Source organism: Rhea pennata, chromosome 1, assembly GCF_028389875.1.
Source record: "Rhea pennata isolate bPtePen1 chromosome 1, bPtePen1.pri, whole genome shotgun sequence".
In the NCBI taxonomy this organism is placed as follows: Eukaryota; Metazoa; Chordata; class Aves; order Rheiformes; family Rheidae; genus Rhea; species Rhea pennata.
This window is the reverse complement of record NC_084663.1, coordinates 85,900,182-85,919,216: the sequence shown is the minus strand read 5'-3', so window position 1 is coordinate 85,919,216 and position 19,035 is coordinate 85,900,182. Positions and strand designations below refer to the sequence as shown.

Sequence of the window (19,035 nt, the reverse complement as noted above, 5' to 3'; positions counted from 1 at the left end):
GAAATGTATCTGCCTCTCCAGTTGCCAGGAACTTAACTGGAGAGAGCAGTGCTGTGTATTACTACTTGCTACCTATGTGAGCATCCTGAATTGAACTGGAAAGGCAGTTTGGATCTCTCTGAAAATGGAAAAAGGATTGTATAACTTGGCTTTTTCTTATGTAATAGGCCTGCTGCCTGTGTGTATCCAATATCAGAGGGAAGGGCCTGGAACCTACTGTACATTTCTCAGAAAAGCCTGTATTATATAGCTACACCTTTTCAAGCATATGGAAGGCACAGGTGCCCTGTGAGCAAAATTTGGCCTGTAGTTCCTTTATTCTGGTGAGGATAGATGAGTTGGAGGGAGTCCAGCCAAGTACGCAGAGCCCAGACTGAATTTGTGAGGCTGGCAATAAGCAGGAAAGGTAAGCTGAATACGCTTGATCTGGAGTTATTAAGAAACTGAGCCCTGCTGTTCTTTTGTACATACCCTTTGTAGAACACAGTTATACTACATAAAAATTTGGGAAATTACTTCAGAGGTAGAAGATTCCCTTTTTGTTTTCTTCACAACTTAAAGCCTTTGTCTTCAACGGGAGCTGCTGCTGCTGTTACTGTGTTGAATATGAATGAGTGCTTGAACACAAGTGATCCTATTTGAAAAAGATTGCAGATTACACTGTAAGAAAATTCTCTCATATTCCTTTCCACTGGTTGCTTGTATCTGATCAGTTACACTACTGCATTTAAACCTGGAAAGTGAATTGAGGGAGGAATAGGAACACAGGTTTGGAAAAGTCTCAGCAGGATTATTATATTAAGAATTGGAGCCAGCACTTTCAATATATCCTAATAAAGCATGGGAAGTGACTACCTCAGAGCAAACAAAGCATAGGAGATAGGGTTCTTTCATTTCTAAGCTATGGCTTCCATGTTTTCCATATGTTGAGGAAAACTGAAAAAGTTAAGGAAGTGCTCAATGGTACATGGAGGATTTTATCCTAAAGACCTTGATAAAAGGTGGCTTGGGAACTGAGGCTCCCTCCTAGGTCGCTGGTTTAGGCCTCCACCTATGTAGTGGTAGCTGTAACACTTTCCTACATGACTGTAAATGTGATTTGATGAATCTGAAATTGATTAACTGACCCCCTCCCGCCCCTTTTTCCAGTGGTGGTGTGGGGAAGGAAGTAGAGTTAATGCTTTTATTCTTGTGGTTGTATAACTCAGGAGGAGGTCAAATCTCACTTTCTTTATCCAAATCTAGTGGAGTCTTCCATGTTCAAGCACCCCACATGAGGTCTACAGGCCCTGCTCCCTGCTCTCTTCAGGAGTCTGGGATTAAAATGACTTGTATAATCTTTGAAACTATCGAGCATTTTGCTTATTCATTCTAAAACTCAAAGTCAAGGGTTGTACAAGGGAAGCTTACATAAGCTTTTATTTATATAAATATAAAGCTTTCTTTACAAGCCTTGTGAGTTCTCTTCAACCCCATTACCTCAGGCTCTAGGATGGAGAAGTCAATCTGCTTCTTTCAGTTTCTGTGTCTCTAAATCAGCATCTTCTTCTAGGAGGCTGCTGACAAGCCTATCCCTTCATCTTTTTTTTCTTTACCACACCAAGACTTCAACATGATCTTTCATGGTACGCTTGCAGCGAAGAGAAGTGTTCAACTATACCTCTCAGCTGATCAGATGGCAAGCTGTTGTGAAAGAGGCAGCCTGCCCTGACTGTGCTCACTTCTCACAGTCCTTGTGCAGATGCTGATGCACAACTCACTTCATAGCAAGCCAATGCAGAAAGTCACAATGGTAGAAGTGAACCCTGCTGTAAAAGTGAAGAGGGAAGAGCTCTGATGCAGAGAGCGAGAGAGCGCGAGTGAGCAGTATTTTCAGCAGCAGGTGGCCTTTATATCAATTAGATAAATTGTGAAACTGCACTTTGAAATATCATCTTCATGATAAGTTTAAGCTGCTGAAAGGAGCTGTCCTTTCTCATCCCCTCCCTCACTATCAGCTGGATATTTCTGCTGCCTAAGTAGCACCAGTACTAACATTCATTTAACTATCCAGGAACTGGTCCCATTGAAAACTAACGCAGTCCTCTACCAAAAACAGAGATTTCAGTAGAATCAGCTCCTTGTGTTGGTTCACTTGGCTAGGCAAGCATCACTGAGGACAGGTGAAACATCATGTCAAAGGATACTTCTTCGATTGCAGATGCAACTTAAAATGGCTTAAACTAATCATGAAATTGGCTGAGAATAATAAACCCACGTGAGCTACCATGGAGAATGTATCCATTCCCTAGTACCTTCTTGTTTTCTTTATAATTTCTAGTATTCCCTTATTTGAATTACTTCTTGCTGTTACTTAACACCTGGTAATTTCCCTCATTGTTTCTTCCCCTTCCACAGGCTCCTCTGAGTTAACCCCTTGCAATCAGGCAGGAGGAGATGGGTAACTTGACATGCATTTGGAATTCATAAAATTAACATGCACAAGTCTGTCACGCACCCAGTGATTACACTCCACAGCAGATGAAGATACTGATGGATCTTTTTCTGCAATTACAAGAGGCAAAGCCTTATGAAGGAGTGGGAGACACAATGAGATTTTGGAGGAGGACAGCTCTTGGAGGTGAGGCTTATTCATATCTTTAAGCCAGTTCCGAGCTAGCATGAGATTCAGAATCTTCACACCTAGGCAGAGTCCAAGTGATCAACTGTGTCCAAAAAATAAAATTTAGTTGCAGGCTGATAAAAGATGACTGGAGAGAATAAAACTGCTCTCTTCATTTAACAGAAGTATGCTAATGGGGCAAGGCAGGGTGCAACAGGACAGACTTGTGGACAGCTATGTATGCTCCATGCAATAGTGAGGGGAAGTGAAGCCAGAGAGGGAGACATACTGAGGGAAAAGACCAAGAAAAGCTTGAAGCTGTATATTTGCACAGAAGTAGAAGGCTTCCTGGAAGAATCTAGGAAGAATGAGATCAGGCAGATAATTGCTATACAAGCTACAGCTCCATGAATGGCACAGCTCTTGGTACTCCTTAGTCCAAGACATACTTGTTTGTATAAGACAGAGTGATAGGACGGAGATCCATCTGAATTTGGGCAGCTATTGGCTTTAAAAAACAACTCACAGCTGTTTTGGGGGGATATTTCTTATATGAATCCCCTGAAGAAATATCCCCCTGAAATAACTCAGTCCTAGTCCAAATGAAGTTAATGTGAATTTTGTCTTCACTGGGAACCCCAGCTCTCTAAATTTAGCTCAGTTTGCCTTAACTATTACATTGGTAATTGCCTAGGAAGGGAAAGAAAAGGATAAGTAAAATAAAGCACCTCTAAACTCACAGAGTCAGAGCAAGGCTAGCATTAGTTGTTTGTAGCCTTGATCAGTGTCACATCAATCTATTCAGTTTGCCAAAGCTCCTGTTCTCTTGCAGTCTAAAACTCTTCCTCTTAATTACCCCCAGATTGAATTTCCCTTATTTCTTGTTCAGATGATTCAAAACAATCTGGCATTTCCCTTAAACTAACTTGTTAACCAAAAGAAAGGAAAAGAAAGGAAAGAAAAAAGAAAACCATTCCAATATAGAGATTATCGCCAGCTAGTGCCCTTACATCTAAAAAAGTATAAATAAGCAATAGTTTAGACTAGTGAATAGAAAAAGGGAATCCCCAGTCCTCTTTCGCAATCTGACAGGGAAAGACTGCTATACTGCGGCTCAGGGAAAGGAAAAATAAAGTGGGAAAATGTGAGGAAAACAGTGCCTATTAAAACTAAATGTATGTGGAACGTAGCCTACGGTCATTAAAACACAATCTCAAAAAAGAATGCAAGCTGCAAAGTCAACATCAGTTGCCTCTTTTATATCACAGGCTTTTCCCAGACTAAAAAGTAGTGAATCTGCATAGGAGCAGAAGAGACCAGTTCGACATCTGTGCCAGATCAGTGTCTCTCTTCATCTCAGAACATGTCACGGAGCCTGGACAAGAGTGTTGGGGACACTGTGCTCTCAGCAGCACAACCAACTTTATGAATTTACTAGATAGGGATAAAGACCAAATGGCTATTATTTTAGCAAATGGATATGGAAGAGCTGCACTTAGAACATTACAATCTATTTATGCCTTTGCACTGACATTTTTCCCAGCATAGGCATAACAAAGTGTAGTCCTTTTCTTGGAAATCAGAATCAGAAGAGGACCTATGATCCTCAGCATTGGTCTGTGCATGTGTAATATGGACCAGAAGAGACTATGCAATGTATTTTGCCAAAGCAGATACACGTTTTTGGAACAGTAAACATTACTGTCAGTCCAAGGCTTTCTGAGAAATAGTTTTTTTGCTAAAACTTGTAGGGACTCTTTTTTTAAAATTACGAAATCTATTTCAAGCAAGAACTTTTTTTTTGGTGCAGTCATAAAGGTACTTGCCTGATGATGAATGATAGCTGCTGTCTTCTAGGAAAAGAGGGATTGCTGTGTTCAATGAAAAAAAATATTAGTAAGCATCCTTCTGTCCTCTTTTGATCAGACCCATTTTAAATGCTCTCTGAAACCTAGTCCTGTTTCTGTTTTCCCCTAAGGAAACAAATGTCCATGCTAGTCAGAAAAAACTTCTAAAAACATTTTTCTCCATCATGAAGATCAGATCATGTGCCAAATATTACTTCTAGGGAGATAAAAGCATTTAGTCCAGGTTCACTTGCCTGCTGGAATGATTTTCGTTGAGCATGGAAATCCAGTTATGAATTGGAGGTCAAAAGCTCAAAACTCCTGTTCTAGGGTATGCTGAACTTTAATGAGGCAACTACAGATGGACTTCCCTTCTTTACAGGTACTGTATGTGTGAGCAATGTGGCAAGCCAAAAGCTCTTTTGAAAGTACATATTCTTGTTTGGCTTCAGTTTTTCTTCTCCAGTTTGTAGGTATTGTGCATGATTAGAGGTCTTCAAAAATCCCTAGTCTGTAGAGTTGAGACTCCAAAGTAATTTTACAGGGAACAGGATTTCTCTGTTTTAGCTCTTTCCACAGATGTGAGGGTACAAACTGAGAGCTTGGGAGGTACAATGGTGGTGGATGAGGGTTTCATGGGTGGAATAGGGAATGAATTCCTGAAGCATGTTGAAAAGTAACTAAAGCTTGGGGGCTTCAAATGCTTGAAACTACTTTAGCATTAGGGTATGGGACAATGGAGTTTGCAGCTGTGCAGTTTAAAGAGCTCTCTCATCTGTACACATTTTCTGTAGGGGGAGGCTCAGTGGTGATTCTTTCAAGCTAGTGTTTACAGAGGTGAATTAATGCTCGGGGAAAAAGTACTGAATGGAAGTAAAATACAAAGAGAAAGGAGCTCACTGTTGTAAGCTTTCATCCCTACCTTGTCCCATATGAGCCCTTAATAACTAAAATGAGTCTGATTTGCCTTTGGTCTTCCAGCTCCAAAACGTGTTTGCCTGAAAATTTTTTGTTGGATATTCTTCGCATGTTTTGATAATGTGACTTATGAAATAACACTTCTACGAAGATATATATAAATACACACACATACAAACACATACATACATGTACACACACTACATATAGACTTAGGAAACTATATGACACTATACACCTCCATGCCTGTATGTTGCAGCAACCACAGTAAAGAAGGGGAGGTAGTTCAAAATAGCATGTACAGTCCTTTATGGAGTTGTTATTAAACAGAATGTGGTCTTGCCATCCTGGCTGGTGGAAGTGTTTTATTTCTGTGGGACTGGTTCCAGGGGAGTTGCGTCTGAGGAATGAGGATCCTAAAAAGAGGGGTGGTTCTCAATGAGATAGGATCAAAGCCTGATGGAGGACCTTGAAAAGAATCTGTGATGGTCTGGAGAATCATCTCAGAGTAGGAAATATATGATGCAGTATTTCTCATTGAGAAGTTCGTGTTCATACATGGATAAAATCTTGTGAGTGCCTGGGACTACCATGCCACAGATCCCATGCCATTGTGATAGATTTGATGATAGGCAGTATCACATCAGTGGGATCTTCCATCTTAGGACAGAATGAGTTTTCCTGTTATGCTGGAACAGCATTTTGCAGATGATATATATAAGAGTTGTTCAGGTATTAGTGACATGCAGACACCTTTGATACAGGGTCTAACAGAAGTTTCACAACAGCAGGTTTGGACAGGACACCAGCAAGAAGCTAATGCTGTGGTGCCACAGGCACTGACCATAAGTAACAAGACTTTCACTTCACATTTCATTTTTAAATCAGCGCTTCTCAGCCTTCTATCCTCATAATAGGTTGGGAAGTTGGTTGATCCAGAGGAAAAGAGGTACTTCTGGCACTTCGAACATTTTTGTATCATCTGCTTGTTCCTAAAAGAACTGAGGACATTAGGCCAGATCCAGCAATGCTTTGTGTATCCTATGAGAATTTTAAACTCTAGGCATTAAAGATACCTATTTCCTTGTGAAGGTACTTACTTGCACTTTTCCATGCTAGTTCATACTACATGGGGCTAAGCTGTGTCACTTGTCCTGCTTAAGACATATTTCACAGTCAGGGATACTTAGCTGATCTGTACTCTCCATGTTGTATTGGAAGTTGATCTGATTCCTCCCAGTTTACATTCCTTTGCTACTGAATAGCCATCCCTTTCCCAGCCATCCCTTGATATGTATGTCTGCATAATTATGTTCATATAATTCAGTTGTGACTTACTTATTTAACTCCTTCAGGTATTTTTTTGTTTTTTCTTCAGTCCGACAAGTCCCCTAATAGTTACTCCTCTTTTTTCTCTGAACAGCTTCTAGTTTGTCACTGTTTTTCTTGAAATGTAGTGTCCTGAATGGAGCAAGTTTTTCCACATATATTTAAGACTTGAGCCTCTGGGAAAAGACCATGTCTCTGAGCCCTGAAGTAATAACTCAATATAGTAGAAAATGTCTTTTTTTCCTCACTTCACATTATGCTACAAAGATGCTGCTCAGCTGCTGAATGCTTCACCTACAGATCTCTTTTAATTTCATACTAGTTTAGATTTATCGCTTTGTTAAGTATGTCTCCTCTGGATATTTTTCCCTAGATTAATTAGCTGCACAGCTCCAATATGAACCTCATTCTGTGGTAACTTCCCCAGTCTCTGATCTACACTGCTTTCTTATTTTTCTGTTTAGACTGGATGGCAAGTCTACCAGATATTTCTCTTGTGTTGCTTTCCTATAAGCTCTCCTATGTTACCTTCTTTTTCAAATGATTAATGAAAACAGTAAATAGAAAGGGCTAAAGACAATTCTTGCTGACATCTCACTGGCTCCATACTTTTCTAGTTGCCAGGGTATTTTTTATACAATCCTTTAGGCAGCCTCTGTACCAGAGAAACTGCAAATCCAATTTGAGCATAAGATTCTCTGACAGGTTTGGTCATAATCCAACCATCTCACAACTCCCATTTTGTTCACAGCCCATTTTGATTTAGTGCACTGTAGAAGTTTGAGGGGGAAAAAACAGATTTTTTTTTTTTTTTTGCAAGTATATGAGTATATGCCTCATAAAGCTTCCATTACTGTATTTTGCACTTGTTTATGTGTGTGGGGGGGAAACCCTTCTAACCTGAGCTTGTATGACTTCAATTCTGAACAGCATCTTAGTAAGTCTTGTTTTTTGCCATTTGATCTTCAGACTAAATAAGTAGCTATTTAGTGATTAGCTAGATATTAGCAGCTTTTAGATGGCATCATATAAAATAGACAATTCTCTCTATATTCCACTTCCTTTATAAGTTTGTTATTGGAATTTGCTCGTGATATTTTGTCCTCCAAATCAGATGCAATCATCCAAGTTGGCTGGATATGTTTCAATAATTGGTTTTACTACAGTGCTCAGGATGTTGTACAACCAGCACACCAAAACTGCTGTGATATGAGCAAATGCTCACCTGAAAGCCCAGTCCTCAAACCAGTAGAAGATTTGGCTGCGGCTGGCTCCATGAGCTAGTGTACTTCCAGCAGTGTCTGCTATATTGTCTTTAGCACTGTGAGACTAGATCAGAGTTTACTGACTACTGAAAAGCTGAGATGGGAGATGTGGCTTAATCCAATTACAGAGCTATGTACTAAACACTTGATCTGTGATTTAACAAGGGTCCTGAGTTGTGTGTGTATTTGCATGTGTGTTTGTGTGTATGTGAGTGCACATGCCCGGGTTTATCTATCTGCCCTATTTGGGAGTGGGGCACAATGACAACCTGTGGTTTATGGTCAGGATCAGTTGCCTCCCACAAATAAAGCCACAAAAAGTTTTGCATGACATGGATTAAGATTAAAAATGTTTTTCTCTACTTGAGAATATTAATGCTCAGGTGTTGTTTTTAATCCAGAAATATTATTTATTGGTCTCCAGTTGGTCTCCAAAAATTGACAAAATAAGTTTTGAGAGCTGTGCCCAAATTTATGTGGCCATGGATGACTTAGTACATGTTGTGACAGTATTTTTAATAATATGTTCTTAATTATACCCATATTAATATTGGACTAATTTAACAAAGAGAGATCTTTACTAGCTCAGCTAATTATTGCCATGGCTTGTACTGTTTGGCCACAAAACACACAGTCCTATGTAATGTTTGTATATTTGGGCCAGTGGAGAGAAGGAAGATAATTTTTGTGAATGCTTGATCCAGTGTGTTTTTGTACTTCAAATCACTTGTATTAATTTGTTTTGTCCATAGGGTTGGCAGTCTGCAAATTTTTAGTCTGAAAGAATGTGCCAGCCAAAGAAAGTTACATTGTTTTTTTCAGGCATTCTTTTGTGGTTTTCCAGCAGTCTATCTCCAAATGTTTTATCCTCCCAGCCAAATCATGACTAAGCCTCTGAGCTGTATCATAGCCGGCCAAAAATCTATCCATAGTCTTGTCAATCTCAACTCTTCCTTATTTTTTTCCCTTTTTTAATTCACTAGTCTAAAAATGAGACTTCTGCTTTCACATTTAAATATCAAGTAAGAGGGAAAACTCATCATTTAGCTAGAGTAGAATTTTATACATAACTTCCTGCCTCCATTAACTAAATATCAGTAAACTGACAATTAGATGAGATTAAGATCAAGTTTCACTTGAAGATACAAGGTAAACGACTTTATTTTATTTTATTTTGTATCTTTTTGTGATGTGGTAATGGTGGTGGTGAGTCCCCAAAATTTTGTACCCTGATGGAGATTTTTAACTCCAGTGTCAAGTACCAAATGTTATTCAGCAGGTACTCAGAGTTGAGAATGCTGAGTAAAATGAGCTCTATATTACTGCTTTGAGTGGTAGCTGACAAGCCTGGTGTAACATGAATCTCTGCCCAAAACAAGTGATTCCAACCAGTGCAAAAGATAATTAGGAGGAAAGCAAGCCTCTGTGGTTCAAAACATCCTCAGAGCTTATTTTTCAAAGATATGTATTTGGGTTTTTGCAGGCAGATCTGATATTTGACTTTCTAGATGAATAAGAAGGTTTTAGTGATGATATAAATTCTGGGAAGTTTTTAGTTTGAGAAAAAAACATTTTTTTTGCCTATAAGGTGCAGTCTGTGCTACTTGGATAGTATGAGAGATGCACATTTTTAGAGCGGCAGTTCAACGTTGCCTTGTTTGCAGGACAAAGATTTCAAGTTTAAACTCTGAGAAGGCACCTTGAGATTGCCTGACAGGGTGCAGGCTTAGAGTTTTCTTGACAAAGGTTCAGTATCTTCATTATTGTACAATTCTCACCTACTAAAGTATGTGGGCATCAGCTCAATGCAGATTTTATTAATAAAAATGGAAGCAGAAACATCATTAGCCATCCCAAACCATCTTTGCAGTATATTTGTTGTCTCCTTCTGGCTTCCAACACACATTTATGTATGCATGCTTTTTTACAGGTGAGAAACTGATGCAGATGAATGCCGTTTCTACTCCAAGGGTGGGGCACACATGGAATGGATCTGGAGTAACCCTTCCAAAGAGCAGGGGGTTTACTCAACATCCCAATTTTCTGCTTCACCACAGAGAGCAGTCCAGTTCTTTATGATAACTCTGGGGCAGATACAGGCACATGTGTGTGCATGTGTGTGGGCTTGCATATGTGTGCCCTGCAGGTGACCAACCTCATGAAATTTTCTGGTGTATCTTGTATCTTACTCTGAGCTTCCCCAGTCCCTCTGTGGGCCTCATATAATTTCCCTCAGCTCACAATCTGTCTGTCATGATTCACATGCTCTCTGGCTTTGATTTAGACTCCATCTGCTTTCTCATCTAATTTTTCTGTAACACACCGTAGGAGAGATACAGTACTTGAGCAGAGCATGCTTCCATATTCAGGTAGAGATGGCGGATGTGTATTGACTCCAGCCTCAGAGTTTCTCCCTGTCTCAGTGTAACCATTTGGCTAAGCTGAAAAATGTGGTGAAATTAAATCTATACATGCTAAGGTAGGAGCAGAGACACTTGGAAAAACCTGGCCCTCTATGAAGCTGTGTGGCCAGATCAGTTTGGTTGCCACTGACTGGAATACACTACGCATTAATGTATGTTTAAAAAGAACATGCTTTCTCCCCGTCTTACACAAAGGCATATCATAGTTAACTTGAGAAAAAATAGCAGTGCTTCTATCTCTTTTCCACGAGCAGAGGGGAGGCAACACAAAAGTAACAGAGCCTGTTTGTGTCCTACTACCTGGCAGGCAGAAATGTAACATAGCCCTCTGGTAGCAGGAGGCACCTGGTATGAATGAGGAGATACTTGCCTCCAGACTGCTGCTATCTTCTCACAAGGACAGGGTGACCCTCAAATGAGTGAAGGTCACTTTGAAAAACAGGGAAATATTGTCCCCTGTTAGCTTAAACAGAGGGATCATGTGTCAAAGAGAACATAGAATAAGTCAATGCAATTCAGGAAACAAAAGTAAATATCATCCTCTCCAAGAAAATAGCTGGGGAGATTTCCCCCTACCACCCGCTTATCACAGACCCCCCCCCCCCATCAATAAAAATCACCAAAGAGGATTTGGTACAAAGTCAATCATTGGAATTAAAGTCTGGACAGAATTTTCCTAGCAAACCAGGTTAGAGGCAAACATATTTTCAACTTGATTCTAAGAGAGCTTATGGAAAAACACCTGTAAAGATGAAACTGGCCAATCTAATTAAGATAATGTTTTACAAGTACCAGCAAAGGCATGTGGTCCAACAGCCAGGGGAATATTAAGAAGATAGTCTTTGTCCCTGAATTGCTTTCCTGATGCTTATAAGTAGAAGCACACCCAACAAACTGCTTGGGATTGCACTTAAGCATCTAGACACACAAAAACTATGATAGAAAGAGATGTAGAATAGTGGAAAGCTGCAGAATACACAGAATTTGATTTTGCCTATTTACTGAAAAACCCACAAGGACAATGTTTTTAACAAAACAACATCTTATCTTTGGATGCCAAGGTTTCATATACATGACATGAACTGATGAGACATATTCTGTCAAGATAATGATCAAGATACTCTCCAGATCTGGAACTGGAATAGAGATGCTACAGTCAAGAGTGGAGGTTTCTGCTCTTAGTTACAACTGAAACAAGCTGGCAAAAATCAGAGCTGGATTTCTCAGATCAGAGGCACACAAAAACGTGGAAAGTAGGCAGTATAGAATTATCGGGAAAGAGAGCAGGAGTTTTAGAGAGAAACCTGTTACAAAAGTGTGGAGAATGTGGCTTCTCTGCTGTATTATTTGGTGGCTTGTTAACACTCCCTAATTCATTTTTTGTAGTTATTTTAAGACTGTAAGTTTGTAAAAATTACGAACAGTGATTCAGAGAGACAAACATAGATATCTGAAATATAGATACATACATGCAGTTTTACTCCTCTCCTTTAAACACTGAGGATCTCCCTGCTTAAGCTTTTCCCATTCTGTTTAAAAATACCATAGATAATGGGAAAACAAAAAGGCTTTCCTCACTTCCAGTGCTTTTCTTAAAGCCCTGGCTGTATTCAAGACATAAGACATGGACCAAATACTTTTTCTTCTACCTATTTTTAAGGGACAGGTCAGCTAAAGCATAGAGGACAAGCTTCTAATTGCCCCCCTCTACCCAAGAAAATCCCAGAGTAAAACTGAGAAAGAGTCAAAATATTCCACATGGGAATGTTTCTGGGGGTGCAAGATAAGAGCTAGTCAAAAGGATCTGCAGCGACAAGGGTGGGATTGCCAGCAGAAGCAGCAATATGCTTCTAGGCTGAAGGTCTAGCTGTGCTTGTACAAGTGTGTGTAGGTCAGGAGAGTCTGGAAGGATGATAGCAATGCAGAATGAGAAGAGCTGCTCTCCTACTTTCTATGTGGCAGATAGACCCAGAGCGTCCTGCTTGTGTCCAGTAGCATCCACGTCTTGGTACAGTTCCTTCTGCCACATTATGTATACATTGGCTCACTACAAATGAAAACAGAGGCCTTAATCATTATGAACTTGCTCTTAGGCACTTTACAGTCCACATCTCACTCCTGCACATACTCATATAGTCCACACAGCCCAACAGTCTTGGCACAGAAAGCAGCAGAAAGAAGGGTCAATGTTATGCCCCTTCTCTCAGCTGAATCAATCCTCTATGGGATTTAAAGACAGAATCCACACACTTCTCTTTGAAGAGTGTGCTCAACAAGACTGGCTCAGCTGAAGAGTCCAGGAGACTGGTCCCCTCACACCAGCTATAAGGGGACATCCTCATCCTCATCCTCATCTAGGTCAGTGGAGCGTAGGCTTAGGTCCTTGAGGATGTCTGTGATGTTTTCAGCAACTGGCCCTGTCAACTCCATCTCTTCCAGGTCAGTATCAGTGGCAGAGGTAGAGCACAGGCCTTCCTCCTCATCGCACATATGTGAGGGCTGGGGGGAATGGGAATAGGGAGGCAGTGGGCTCTCTGCCCCCAAGTCTGCTGCTTGCTGTGATGCCACCATGCAGTTGTTCTGCTGGTTCCACACCTGAGTGGCCTGGCTGATCTTCTCATTGCTGACTGAAGATCGGTTAGTATCACGGAAACTGGCAAGGGGTGGGCGGAGGCGAACACCAGAGCGTGTGGAGCCCTCTATTGCCTTCTGGAGCTATTGGAAGAGAAAAAGAGAGAAAAAAAATGGATAAAAGGGAAGCTGACCCAGCCATACCCAGCAGCAGCTCAGCTACAGTTCAGGGTAAAGGGCTCACAGAGAGAATCACAGCTCTACCTCCCAGGCCTAAGGAGTTCATATTTTACACTGGTAATTTTTCTTTCCACAGTAAATGACAAATGCCATGGCACTTCCAGAGACTTAGTTAAGAGTCCTACTTTCACTAAAAGGACCAACCATCTAACATCTATGTAAACAACATCTGCTGCCCCTTCTAAAATACATTGATCTAGTTCTTCTACATGGATCCCAAAGGGTTGACTCAGAATTCAAGACTGGATTGAAAATACAGCAATCACAATCGTTTATATTCCAAGCTGGATCCCCAGCAGGTGTAAATTTTTTGCAGTGATTCACAGAATGTTTGCAGCTGAGTAGGAGGTAATGGAAGGATCGTTACTTACCTCTTCCAAAGCCAACACTCCCCTCAGCTTCCCCATACTGGTTATATAGGCATGGCTGAGGCCCAGTAATGAGAACAATGTATGTGTCTATGAGCAAAAATACAAAAGACTGTTTCAGGAATTGGGGGCTCATAGTGTGATACTTTGCAGTAGACCTAGGACACAGGGTTTAGGAACAGGATTCCCAAAGGCATACAGCTCTGCAGTCATTCTAGTAAAAAACTACTTCCATTCCTTCTTCATGACTAGCAAATACTTGTCCTTCTGTTTTATAACCACAGTTGTGAGTGTGTTGATGATATAGGGAACATTCTCAAGGTCATTCCCATCCTCCATGTAGCAACCGAGATTAACATACAACTAGCTGTGCATTTGGGGACTTGTATAGATCCTATTTCATTTTGGTGCTGGAAATAGTAAGTAATAATATATATATCAATATACATATCTATTTTCTAGATATAATGATCACAGAATCAGAAAAAAAGGAGTCTGAAGGAAACTTCTGGAGGTCTTCCCACTCATCCCAGGAACTTCCATCCATCTGCTCAGCCAAGGTAATATTAATAATGCCTACATTATTCTTGGCATTTTTGGACTATTGCACTGTCTACTGGACTATTTTGGACAATCTGTTCTTGATGCCAGAACCTTCTTAAGCTATTTATTCTAATGCTTTCCTTACCACTAGAAGACTTTTTTTTCTGTTCCAGAATGTTTCCTATTAAAATTTAAGCCTATTACTCCTTATCCAGTGCAGTGGGAACACTGAGGACAAGTTATTCCCTTTCTCTTAGAAAACCTTCTTAAAAAGACAGATTATTATGCTGCTCATCAGTCTTTGTTTCTTCAGCCTAAATATACCCTATTCTTTTACTCTTTCTTCATAGATCAGGCTTTCAAAAACTTTCAGCATTCTCAGTGCTCACCTGTGGATCATTTCCAGCTGGTTTTTATCTTTGAAGCTGCAGAGAAGCTGGACTCTACCTGTGGCCTTACATGAAATAATTCTTTCAGAGCTAATGCTTGCCATTCTTTTTAACCTCACATGAGATGTTAAATCTCATGTTCAAATGTAAACCAGGGACAATCTCAGTACTCAGGCACAAGACATTTTACCCTTACATAGAAGAAAATCAGACTGGTTAGATACAATTTGATCTTGATAAGCTGGGCTACTCTTACCATTGTCAGTACTATCACACTTAGCTCAAGCTATGTAAGGCTCAAATAGTTTGATTATTTATTTATTTATTTATTCCAGTATTTTTGTACATACAAGTTAGGCTGATTTGTCTGTTGTTTCAGAGCTTCTAATATTCTCTTTTTAGAGAGAAGTATGAACTTTCCCGACTTGTGATCTTCACATATCATTTCTTATCACCCTATATTCTCAAAGATAACTGTTAGCTCATTTTCAGATTACAGCCAGTCCTTTAGAAAACTCCAAACTCATCTTACTTAAATACTAACTTGTTCTTTTCTTGCCAATGCTAAGATGTGACACTCTTGGTAACAGTAATTAATTTATCTGTGGAAGGCCTGTTGATGGAAAAAAAAAAAAAAAAAAAAAAAGCACTGGACTGTTTTGCTTCAGTGGGCAGCTTTCCCTCTCCATTGAGTAAATGCCCAATCATTTCTTATTTCTGATGTACTTAAATATTCCTGATGTACTTTTTCCAGGTACATCCTTCTGATGTACAGGTTGTCCCCTCCTATCTGCAAGTTATTTTGTACTCTGGTTCTTCCAATTTTGTTCCTGCCTGCTGTGCTTGTCTTTTAGAGTCATCGTGAGTGGACTCTAAGAGTCATATGACCTAGCTTTCTCTTTGCCTATGCTTCATATCAATGAAGAGCCTATGATTCAGGCTAGTTTCATGCAACTCTTTTCACAGACTGAAGCAGACTAAACCCTGACAGAAACACTCTGAAAAATTGAGGAGTATACTCATTCCAGTGCTGCACACTGACAAACCAGAGTGTAAATCACAGTGTAATGCCCCAGAAGCAGGGCATATAACTCTTCTGAAAAAACCTATGTGTTGTCCAAAAACTACTTTAATAAAAGAACTCAAGCTTCTCGTCAACAATCCTTTTATTTTCCAGGAGACTGGAGGTATATGCGGAAGGTTACAGGCACAAAATGATTTCTGTAGCTGGATGTTGAAGTTGCTGATGAAAAATATATCTGGATATGGACAAGGTGAGCCAGTGGAAGGTGAAGAAAAGAAGAAGAAATAATTTATAGGCTAGACTTGCCTATAAATTGACAGGCATCATGTGTCTGTGATCACATGACAGACAATGAAAAAAAAACCTGTGGCTGAGAGGGATTTCTACACCCACCTTGTGCAGGGAAGTTCTCTCCACCAGTTGGAAAGGGGAAGGATCTATGTGGCAGCTGTCAAAGCATACATCCTTGTCCAGCTCCTCCTGTTCCCAAGCATCTATCTGACACAGAAAAGAGAGGAATCACTCTTAGAGTAATCAGCAGTCTTCCTAGCTTGTACACCCAAACCAGATACCTAGCATTCTCTTGTTAATGCTGCTTCTCTCCTAGGTAGTTCATCCATCTACCCTGCCTGTTATATCAGCCTCCTCAGATTTCACATTCTTTCTTTGCCAGATACCAAATTCCTATGAGAACACAGCAATTCCAGTACCTCAGCAGCAAGAAAATCATCTGGGAAGGTGAAGCTTTGCTCTTTCCTGCTTAAAGGGGGAGTGAACATCTTAACTTTCCTTTCTGAGTGCACCTTTTCCTTGTGACTGCAGGATAATAGTCCCCTTATGCAAAGAATGAAGGCACAACATTGACCTATTGAAAGATTCAAGTGAGGAAGGACCTGTGGAGGTCTCTAGCCCGACATCCTGCTCACAGCCAGCCTAACTTCAAAGCTAGATCAGGTTACTCATAGCCTTGCTCAGCCCATCCAGCAGAAAAATCTCTTCTCTTGCCTGGTGAAGCTTGCCCACACTTTCTAAACATAAAATTGTCTGATGTGTGACAGGAAGAATTACAAATGATAGGGAATGAGCAAAGGAAGCAGCCACTTGCCCTCACTCCTTTTATGCAACCAGTCTTACCTCTTCTGGACTCATTGTATCAACGGCTTCTGCGAGCTCCTGCAGGAGAAAATGCTGTTCAGGACAGAGACAGAGCCCACAATTTCACAGAGTACAGAAAGGAAAGATGCACACTGTCTCCTCAATCCTTCTGGTCCACTTGTTGTTCCAAACAGTGTATTAGTGAATGATTAGATTTTGTTTATATTTAAATGTTATATGGTGTACTTTATACTTGCAGTCTTTTCCTTGTCAAAGATGGACTATGGAACACTTGTGGAGCCATTCAGGTATCTAAATATAGGCATCTAGTGTTGCTCTAGATTCTCTGGACCAACCCACATGGGGATTCAAGCACTGTTCTAGACTGGATGAGTCTCCCATAGGCTTGGTATGATATCCACCAACCCTGTGCAGATAACTCAGATACACAAGGGCATCTAACATGGCACAAGGCAAAGGTATCTTTCCATTTTTAATCTGTCCAAAACTATTTGCCAAATGGGCAAGAACTTCACTTTTTTCAGGTTAGCCAAAATGACATTAAAATTTCTGCTGGGAAAGAGATTCCCAAACTCAGTCATGATGGCAGCCTTGACACTTGAGAACAGATGGTTTTCTTAAGGAGGTTACATACTTCATGTTAATCACACCCTTTTTCCTTGGAGGGAGTTCTCCACTAAACTTGACAGAGTTTAGGACTATAAGCATGTCCACCCTTTGGCCAGATGTTGAGTGGCTATGTGTACAGGTTCTATTTCCATCCCTTCCCTCTTCAAGGAACTGCTAGGCTTTCTGGATCACTGACCTGGACAGTCCTCTCCATTTCAGGTGGACGGCTGTAATAGCACAAGAGTTGCTGGATCACTTTTCTCAAACTCCAGAAATTACCTGAAGGATGAAACCAAACAAATAGATCGGAACAAGTAGGAGACAGAAATACAAAGCCACATGTCCATCTCCTTGCCTACGGCAGTCTGACAAATTATATGAAGGATATATTAGATGGTATATGACAGGGTTCAGCCAGTCAAAATACATCATTTGATTTGTGAAATGGTGGCTGGGATATACCAGAATATTCCCATGCAAGATATGATCCTCAAGAAGAGGAAATAAAACATTACAAAATAGCCCTTGTAGATGGTATTTGGAGATCAGGGACCCTGGGGAAAACAACAACAACAACTACAACTACAACGAAAACAGAAATAAGGCTACTGGCAAAACAAAAGATTAAACACAAAGGAGGGGAATTAATATTTGAAAGGAGGTAACAAAGTCAAAATAATGGATGAGAAAAATTATTTTGCTTATACACAGATTAAGTGACAGGAAAACAGACAGAAACTGCTGTGACTAGAGGGTTCTGCAGTCCACAAATGGATTGTGGTTTGGGAAATGAGGATGGAGAGGATTTGGAAATGATTTCAAAGACTAAACATATCAACAGTGAGAATATGAGAGGTACAAAAGGGTGATGAGTCCACGGGTTGTGCCAACAGCACAATGCTAGGAATGAAAAGGACTGCAGAATTATTGTCTCGGACAGTGCAGACAGGACTTCACAAAAGGGAGGAAATAGGGTTTGATGCTTTTGTGAAGTGAATAAGGCTGTAGAGAAAGATAGGTCAGAAACAATGACAGCTGTGAATCCAATTAAGGCAGGGAAAGCCCTGTGAAGTCCTCTCTGCTCCATCTGCTCTTGTACTTCTGGATCACTCAGTGCTAGCTTTGCTCAAAATATCTCACACAATGTCCTTGTTTTGATGTGATTATTTGTCGGATTTTGTGAGGAAAGTAGATGGCTGTCCCACCTACTGCTATGACTAGCACTGAGTGAGTTTTCCTATGCCTTAAAAGCTTAGTGAAACATGAGTGGTGTTAAGGAACAAAACTGTGTTACATGCTATAGTACATGTCCTCTTTATCTTAGGGTGGCTAAAAGCACTAGCCAGAGCCCTGTTTTCCATACTCACACTCAAAATCGTGCTACACCATTGTGCCCACTTCCTCTCTGCATAGTTCAAGACACATCAAGGAAAAAAGTCCTCCATGAAATGTACATGATACAGGAATCAGAAATGAGATATGAGTACAGTCTTGGAAGCAAAACTCATATAGGCTGTGGTAGCACACGGAGAACAGCAGAATCCAATATTTGTTCATCCTATTTATGCAGCTGAGTCAGACAAATGTGTGTCCAAGGGAGGAGTTGTTTAGGTTTGGAAGATAGCTGAGAAACAGCCTAAGTTACTCATAGAAAAATATGGCTGGTTGGCTATCAGGTTACTTTTCCTAGGGAAATTCATTCAGCAGGTAAGAGAGGCAAGAGATAGGATGCAGAATCTCTAGAACATGTCTGAGGCAATATTATTGCAAAGGATGGAGTGAGGAGTACTG

The 19,035-nt window shown here is 40.4% G+C and overlaps 1 protein-coding gene across 1 annotated transcript in view; it reads right to left on the bottom strand.

Annotated features, from left to right (window-relative positions):
- Positions 1-12,670: 12,670 nt before the first annotated feature.
- The window catches only part of CLCN1 (chloride voltage-gated channel 1), a 42,530-nt gene continuing 36,165 nt past the window's right edge, over positions 12,671-19,035 (bottom strand). Inside the window, exons 20-24 of the mRNA XM_062571969.1 lie at positions 17,441-17,523; positions 16,654-16,692; positions 15,913-16,017; positions 13,567-13,653; positions 12,671-13,099 (exon numbers count right to left, since the gene is read on the bottom strand). Of these exons, the coding sequence (XP_062427953.1) occupies positions 12,707-13,099; positions 13,567-13,653; positions 15,913-16,017; positions 16,654-16,692; positions 17,441-17,523 (707 nt within the window). The 3' untranslated portion in view covers positions 12,671-12,706. The remainder of the gene's footprint in view (positions 13,100-13,566; positions 13,654-15,912; positions 16,018-16,653; positions 16,693-17,440; positions 17,524-19,035) is intronic.